The sequence below is a fragment of the Aethalodelphis obliquidens genome, unplaced genomic scaffold, assembly GCF_003676395.1.
Source record: "Aethalodelphis obliquidens isolate GAN/ISIS:26980383/991018 unplaced genomic scaffold, ASM367639v1 scaffold35, whole genome shotgun sequence".
In the NCBI taxonomy this organism is placed as follows: Eukaryota; Metazoa; Chordata; class Mammalia; order Artiodactyla; family Delphinidae; genus Aethalodelphis; species Aethalodelphis obliquidens.
Window position 1 is genome coordinate 12,328,978 of NW_020837979.1, and position 8,398 is coordinate 12,337,375.

The 8,398-nt window shown below is 46.7% G+C and overlaps 1 protein-coding gene across 1 annotated transcript in view; it reads left to right on the top strand.

Moving 5' to 3' along the window:
* The first annotated feature begins 2,900 nt into the window (after positions 1-2,900).
* The window catches only part of EIF2AK3 (eukaryotic translation initiation factor 2 alpha kinase 3), a 68,869-nt gene continuing 63,371 nt past the window's right edge, over positions 2,901-8,398 (top strand). The window contains exon 1 of the mRNA XM_027129096.1: positions 2,901-3,528. Coding sequence (XP_026984897.1) covers positions 3,200-3,528 — 329 coding nt within the window. The 5' untranslated portion in view covers positions 2,901-3,199. The remainder of the gene's footprint in view (positions 3,529-8,398) is intronic.

Genomic DNA, 8,398 nt, shown 5'->3' on the forward strand with positions numbered 1-8,398 from the left:
CAGCCATTATGTGGTCTTTTTTTTTTTTTATTAATTACAACCAGATACAATCTCAACAGATACAGACATTCTCTGTTCATGGACTGAGCTTATGATACTAAAGCTCTAACCTGTTTTCCTGACCTTCTTGACCAAGCTGTTTTAGAATCTTAATTGTTCTGGGCAGCCCTGGCTCAGGGACGGAAACACCAGCTTCTTTTCCTGGCTCAGACTCATTGATCAGCATCACGCCTGGTCCCAACTTTTCATACACTTCCCTGAGGTGCTCAGACTCACTTTCCAGAGCTCCCACGCAGTCACTGTGGCTCTGCACGCTGTTCTAAAACTGGCAGACTCTCTTTCCCCTCCCAGTTATTTTTTTCCCACTCGGATGACGATGACTCAGGACTTTCTTCATTTTCCAAAATGGAAATATTTGCATGGTTTTTTTTTTTTTCTGAGTATGAAGCTTGACTCTCCTGACATTTTCCACCACTGCTCTTCTGCCTGTGCCCTTTTCATCATAGCACTTGTCTTGGTTTTAATAATATATTTTTAGTGTCTGTCTCCCTAACTAGATAGATATTAAGCTTCAGAAGGGCAAGGACCATGCCTGTTTTGTTCACATCTTTATTCCCATTACGTGCAGGTGGCTACATGGTACTCCCTGAATGGTAAGTGAATACATGAATGAACAAAACTTCCACATCATTTACAGGTGGCAAGCAGATCCCAAATTCATTAGCTCAGACTATTGCTCATGACATGATCATTTTTTGAAAAAGTTACAAAACCGTGAGGACTAGGTCCACTAAAATATATATATCAATACTAGCTAATTTCAAATGAGCCATTACAAGTAGTCAACAATCATTTTTCACCTCAGGTTAATTTTCTGACACATCCCTCTTATAACCTCTTACTTAGGAGATCTTATCTCCTGTTTTGTTGAGTAGATAGTGATCAACTAGTTTGAGCTCTCTCATCTATTTTCTCTTCATTGCAAAGTAATTTATTCTCTAGGGGTACTCTCTAATCTCCACTTTCAACATGGAAGGCATAGCAGTCTCTGTTTTCTCCAGATACTCTGGGATCTTGCTTCCTTAATCGCCCCCTTCTAACTACAGCAACTACAATCTCTTCCATTTATCCCTTTCCCTTCTGTCCTCAGATATTCATTCATTCAACAAATATTTATTAAACACTTACTAAACACTTTGTATTGTTTTTAGGCTCTTTGAATACATCAATGAGTAAATGTTCATGGAATTTATAGAGGAGTGGAGGGAGACAGACAGTAAACACGTATGTAGAGTTTTTAAGATTTAAGGAGAGAAATAAAGCAGGGGAGGAGTTTAGGAAGGGTGGTCCTGAGAGTCTTCACTCGGAAGGTAACAGAGCCTTGAAGGAAGTGAGGGAACAAGTCTCACGAGTATCTGGGTGTTACGGGCTGAATTGTGTCCCCCCTCAAATTCATATGTTCAAGTCCTTACCCCCAGTACCCCCGAATGTAACCTTATTTGGAGAGAAGACTTTCAAAGAGATTAAGTTGAAATGGGGGTGGTAATGAGGGTTATGATTTGGCCCACGTGGAAGCAGGAAAACCAGTGAAAAGTGTTTTTATACAGGGAAGACTGATGTGCTGGGTTAACTATAGCTGATAAAATGAAGATGGAGAATTGTGTTTTGAATTTAGCAAATGGTGGCCACAGCTAGAGCAGTTTGGTGGAGTTGTGTGCCCCAAAGCCCGACTGTAGTGTGTTTGACAAGGAGAGAAGAGGAATTAAAGACAAAGAGTTCAGAGTTTCGCTGTACTGAGCAACAATGAAATGTGGGAGGTGGAAGGCGAAGTGGGGGGTTTCGCTTCTTTTGCTTTTGGACACAAGAAATTAAGAGCATGTCTGTATGCCGGTATCTTAAAAAAAAAAAAACTTCAGAATTCTGATGGGGTCATAGCCTCCCAGCTATAGCTGCCCAACCAGTCTTCTAATCTTTGGTGCTCTTCTTTTGAAAACACTGCTGAAGAATCCACAGCAGTTGGTTGTTCCTAAACCACAACTCTTATCACTTCACTCAAAAATCTTCACGGTGTCCTTAACTGCATGAAAAGTTCTAAAGCCTTAGCCGAACATTCAAATCTTCTCCAGTTTGGCCTTTTGCGGTTTTAACTCTTTCTTTGCTCTACAGTGAGGTACAAAGCATGGCAGACCAGGATCAGAAGGCTTGGATGAAAGTCACGGTTCTGTAAATAATTAGCTATGCGACTTTAGAAAAATGACGTCAGTGCACCGGGCCAGGGCTCCTTCTCCTTTATAATGAGGAAGGGGCGTGTCGGATAGACTGGATCACATAGGTCACCGGCATCTCTAACCAGCCGTAATTCTCAACACCGTCGCGGAAAACGCAGGATCGTCTCCCCAACTCACGTTACCCCTTCCACTTTCAGGAACTACACGTTTTGTGCGGTCACTCATTTTTCCTGCTCTTCTTTTGCCTATCCAAAAGAACCAGGTTTTACAGCGGTAACCCCTTGAAGGTCGGCCGCCTCCCCGCCACCAAGGACTAGCCTCCCACTCTTCCTTTCACTTAGGACTTTCCTCTCCACGTTCAGAATCCGCCACGTATTAAGTGCCGCTTCCAACCAATCAAGAAGAAGTTATCTCAGACTTTTGAGGGGCATCCGCTTCCACCAGTGATCTTCAAGTGTTCTCTAGCGCCTCGCTTTGAGGGGCGAGGCCAACCAGCACAGTGGCCAATCTGCTCTGGGGAAAGGTATTCTGGGAACTGCGGAGCTCATCAATCAGGTAAGAAGGTTGCCGGGAGGAGCGTTTCTCATTGGTAACCGCGTCCGGAAGAGGGCCGGGCCTCGGGCTAAGGAAATACAATTTGATTGGCAGGCGTGCTGTTGACAACCAGGGAAAGCCCACCTTCTCCAACAGGACTAGCCTGGGAGCCCAGAGTGGCAGAGGCCGCAGCCAATCAAAGAGTAGATACGCGGAAAGTTTGCTCAATGGGCGATGTCCGAGGGAGGCTGTCACTCAGGTGGCGGTGGCTGAGGCCGGGCTAAGACGTGGCCTGAGAAACGCGGCTGGACGTCCAGACCGTCGGGGCGGCGGCTGGGGTCCCTAGCACGTCCTCGCCCTTGTCCGGGGCTCCGAGCGGCGGGAGAAGCGGGCGCCGGCGGCTGCACCTCCATGCCCGCGCGCGGGGCGGGCCGCTGATGGAGCGCGCCGCCCGCCCGGGGTCGCTGGCACGGGCGCTGCTGCTGCTGCTCCTGCTGCTGCTGCCACCACCGCTGCAGCTGGGGCTCGTGACGGGGACGGTGGCCGCGCGGCGCGCTTCCGACTTCCCCGCATCGACAGTGGAGGCGGCGTTCGGCCTGGGGGCCGCGGCCGCTCCAACTTCGGCCGTGCGGGTGCAGGCGGCGGGCGCCGTGACTGCGGCGGAGGTGACGGTGGAGGACGCCGAGGCGCTGCCGGCGGCCGCGGGGGAGCAGGAGCCGCGGGAGCCGGAACCGGACGACGAGGCCGATCTTCGGCCGTGTCGCAGGTGAGGGGCGCGGGCAGAGCACCCGGACCGCTGACCCCGGGAGTCTACTTGTTTATGCGCGTGCGCCGCGGAGGATCTGGTGGCCGCGGTCCCCCCTCGGCCACGGCCTCTCGCTGGCGGAGGACTGCTGCTGACCTGGGGGAGAACGCGCGGCCGCCTGGCCAGCCCCTGGACCGGAGACTGGCCTCGCTCCGCTCCCCGGCGCCCGATTCTAGCTCCCAGGCGCAAGCAGCATCCTCCAAGGTACCTGGAGGATGCTCGGAGAATGGAGGTCGAGGTGGGGGAGAAACGTCACTTTCCCTCTTGCATTGCTTTCGAGCTTTACTAGTACCCCAAGGGACTTACAGACCCCATTTGTTTTCTTTCGTGAATTACCTTATGTCTGTGCTGGTGTGACAGCTGTTTGGGGAAAGGACTTCACAAAGAGATTTCAACGTTTCCCTTTAAACATATCCCTGTAGTGCCCACGGACCAGGGTTGAGGTCAGTGTTTCTGTAATTGAGTTCTGCGGAACACCTGCATCAGAAGCACCTGGGGATGCTGGTTACCTGTACAGTTTTCTAAGTCCGACTCCAGATTTACTGAATTAGACTTTCTCAGGGTAAGAACCTGGAATCTGCAAATTTAACACGCACTCCAGACAATTCTTGAACACACTAAAGTTTAGGAGCTATGGGTGTGTTCTTGAATTTTGGTAGTTCTTTGATATTTATAGGGTTTACTATATAAACATTTAATATAGGGCTGTCTTGGTTGAGTTGCTTCATCTCCTTAAAAACGTTATTTCAAGATACATGTTTTAAAGCACTTTTCAAAGTTTGGACACAAATGTAAGGCATTTTAATGGTAAAATATTTTGCAGATGACTAATCTTAGCACACCCAGGGGGAAAGTGATTTAATAAATGGAATGATAACAGGAGCATTAGATAAATTAATCCAGAATCTGGATTAGAATGTATTGTAAATTTACAATGTGGTAATTACTAGATTATGACAAATGAGGTTTAATTTTTCAATTAAATATCAGAACCTTGATATTTTGCCTGGAGACTACCATAACTAGGATACGTACTAAAATTCTAGAAGCACCCCTTGAATGTTTATACGTAGATGTTTTTAAAGTGGCAAACGTCTGGCAAAATTTTCATAGGTTTTGCTAATGAGTTAGCTATCCAGAAAGAGTGTTTTTGTTTCTCTTAAAGAAACTTCTGAAGCACTTGCTCAAAGTTACATGAAGTAGAGAAACATGTTTCATTTTTCTTAAAATACACATCCACTGCAGCAGGTATTTATTGGCACTTAAGAGGCCCCCAGGATGCCCTGGGGTTACAGAGGTTAGGCAGATAGCCCCTGTCCTCCAAGAGGAAGTGCAGTGAGGATTAAATAAGGGGACCCGGGCTTCCCTGGTGGCGCAGTGGTTGAGAGTCCGCCTGCCGATGCAGGGGACACGGGTTCGTGCCCTGGTCCGGGAAGATCCCACATGCCGTGGAGCGGCTGGGCCCATGAGCCATGGCCGCTGAGCCTGCGCGTCTGGAGCCTGTTGCTCTGCAGCGGGAGAGGCCACAGCAGTGAGAGGCCCGCGTACCGCAAAAAAATAAATAAATAAATAAATAAATAAATAAGGGGACCCATAATGACTGTACAGGGCAGAAGCCATGCAAATTACGTGCCATCAGTGTCCCAGGGTTTTTGTAGTGTTCAGTGGGTGGGGTACCCAGGTGAGGTAGAAGAGAAGATGAGAAAATGTTGTGGCAGAATGAGTTGTTTCCTGAAAAGTGGGTAGAACTGTGATGGGCAGAGGCTGGACTTGAGGAGACAGCAAGAGGTGCAAAAGCTGGGAAGTATGTTTAGGGAACATTGTTTTGTTTGTATGCATCTCTGTGTGTGTGTGTGTGTGTGTGTGTGTGTGTGAGACCTGTGCGTACGAGAGAGATACAGACATGTGTGCTGGGCAGCGAGGGATAGAAGATAAGGCTAGAAAAATAGGTTGGGGCACATTGTATGTATACAGCCATATGCTAGTAACATCGTCATCACTTGGGAACATGTTAGAAATCCAGAATCAGGCACCGCCCAGATCCACTGAAAGAGTATCTGCGTTTTAACAAGATCAGCGTCAATTCACATACACACTACAGTTTGAGAAGTCTTGGTGTAGAGTATCTCGAATGCCAGACCTGATTGAAGTTTGTGCTTAAGGAATATTTCTCCAGCAATGCTGTGTACTGAAAACTTGAGGAAAGGATACCAAAAGGAGCGTGTTATAGCGGTGCCGATGAGAGGTGTACTGTCCAGTGGATATAGAACAGAAGGGGTAGATTTGAGAGATCGGAAGCAGAACCTTGGTTCCTGGCAAATGAATTGATTCCTCCTCCCTGGGTACCGCCGTCTGAAGATGGAGAACGGGGTGGCTAAAAGGTGAGAGCACAGGTGGGAAAGTGGAAAGATTTAGGAGAGCAGGGAGGAAAAGGTAAGGGGTTTGGTGTTGGACGTGGTGACTTGGAGGTGCTGGCAGGACATCCAGAGGGAGAGATTAGGTAGGAATAGGAAACAAGCGACTGCAGTTGGAGAGATGTCAGGGCAAATGGTTGAAACTGTGTGAAGAGGAGACTGATGATAAAAATCTCAGGAAATGCCTTATGTTTTAGAGAAGATGAGCCAGCAAAGGAGACAAAGATACAGCTGGCTAGGCTGGAGGCGTAGGGTGAGGACTGAGAAGATGAGGGATTTGGCATGAGCACAGCTATAGGAGTTAAAGAGTCATCCTTTTGGGGAATTCCCTGGTGGTCCAGTGGTTAGGACTCTGCGCTTCCGCTGCCCAGGGAACTAAGATCCTCCAAGCCACGCTCTGCAGCAAAAAAAAAAAAAAAAAAAAAAAAGATTCATCCTTTTTGGCTCCACTTCCTTAGTCCCTCACTGTTAAACCTGATGGGACCTCTGCCTCTGATCTTTATACATTCAGAGGGTGGGAGCCTATACAGACAGGTTGAAAAAGGAAGGAATAGAAGAGGAGGCGAAGGTAGTTGGCAAGCAAGAGGACCACTTCTTTCTCAGAAAGAAGAGTGAAAATAGAGGAATTTGCCTGCCAGAGAGTAAGTGATCTTTGGCAAACAGAATTGGCTGGGAAGAGATAGGCCAGGGTTTAAGGGTCTTCCTGGTAACTTAAGATAGTGTGGAAAGTTTGAGAAATCTTTTTTTTTTTTTTTTTTTGCGGTACGCGGGCCTCTCACTGCTGTGGCCTCTCCCGTTGCGGAGCACAGGCTCCGGACGCGCAGGCTCAGCGGCCATGGCTCACGGGCCCAGCCGCTCTGCGGCATGTGGGATCTTCCCGGACCGGGGCACGAACCCGTGTCCCCTGCATCGGCAGGCAGACTCTTTCACTGCACCACCAGGGAAGCCCGAGAAATCTTGAGTAAGTAGATTGGCAGAATCAACAAGAGATAAGTATGCAGTGTTTGTAAAACTTTTGTTTTTAAGTGCTCTTCAGAAAAAAGTAAAAAAAAGAGAATATCAGTTCTATAATAATAGACCAATATCCTGTTTATTTAAAGAAGGAAGATTAGGGGAACAAATTTGGATTAACCAAGCCTTTATTGCAAACAGCTGTGAAAAACCATGGTCCTTGCAAAACTTTTTAAAAGAGGGAGATGGGGAATGAAGGTCTTTGTTTTTGCATGTTGTCTTTTGATGCCAAGAAGCAGAATGAGTCTCGCTAGTTTATTTTTTTTTATCTTGATGAAATTTTGATTGGTTTCAGTCTAAATGCTTACTCTGCATCTCAAACATGTGAATGAGTGAGTAAACTACTTTTTTCCCCTTTAAAAAGTAGCTAAAATAAACTTGTTTTTCTGGTAGCAGTCTTGTCAGTGCTTGTCCTGTTAAATATTACATTTAGTTGAAATTTAAATGAGATGGTCAGTGCAGAAAATTGGGAAGAAAGTCAAAATCTCACCTCACTGTTTGGTTTTATGCACGCACATTGGCATAAGTTGTGAGTTACCAGTTTTCCGACTTCAGCACAAATAACAAGCTGCAAAGTGTCACTTGGGGTTCTTGTGATGGGATGAGCATCTTCATATTGACATCTGACAGCCCCGTAGTTGTAAAGCACTAGTTTTAACTATGACACTAATTTGTAAAATATGTGTTCCTTTTGCCTCTGAGTTCCCTCTAACAAAAGTATTACTAAATTTGACATTCATCTAATGGTGCTTCTTTAATTAGTGCACCTGTAAACTGAAATTTTTGGATTTAATGAGTTGTAACCTGAAAATACTTTGCAAATGTAAGATGATTTAATTTAATTTATTTATTTATTTATTTATTTTGGGGGGGTACGCGGGCCTCTCACTGCTGTGGCCTCTCCCGTTGCGGAGCACAGGCTCCGGACGCACAGGCTCAGCAGCCATGGCTCACGGGCCCAGCTGCTCCGTGGCATGTGGGATCCTCCCGGACCGGGGCACGAACCCGCGTCCCCCGCATCAGCAGGCGGACTCTCAACCACTGCCCCACCAGGGAAACCCCTTTATTTATTTTTTATACAGCAGGTTCTTATTAGTTATCTATATTATACATATTAGTGTATATATGTCAGTTCATCCCACCACCCGCCCCCGCCCCCTGCCACTTTCCCCCCCTTCGTGTCCATACGTTTGTTCTCTACATCTGTGTCTCTATTTCTGCCTTGCAAACCAGTTCATCTGTACCATATTTCTAGATTCCACATATATGCGTTAATATATGATATTTGTTTTTCTCTTTCTGACTTACTTCACTCTGTATGACAGTCTCTAGGTGCATCCACGTCTCTACAAATGACCAAGTTTTGTTCCTTTTTATGTCTGAGTAATATTCCATTGTATATATGT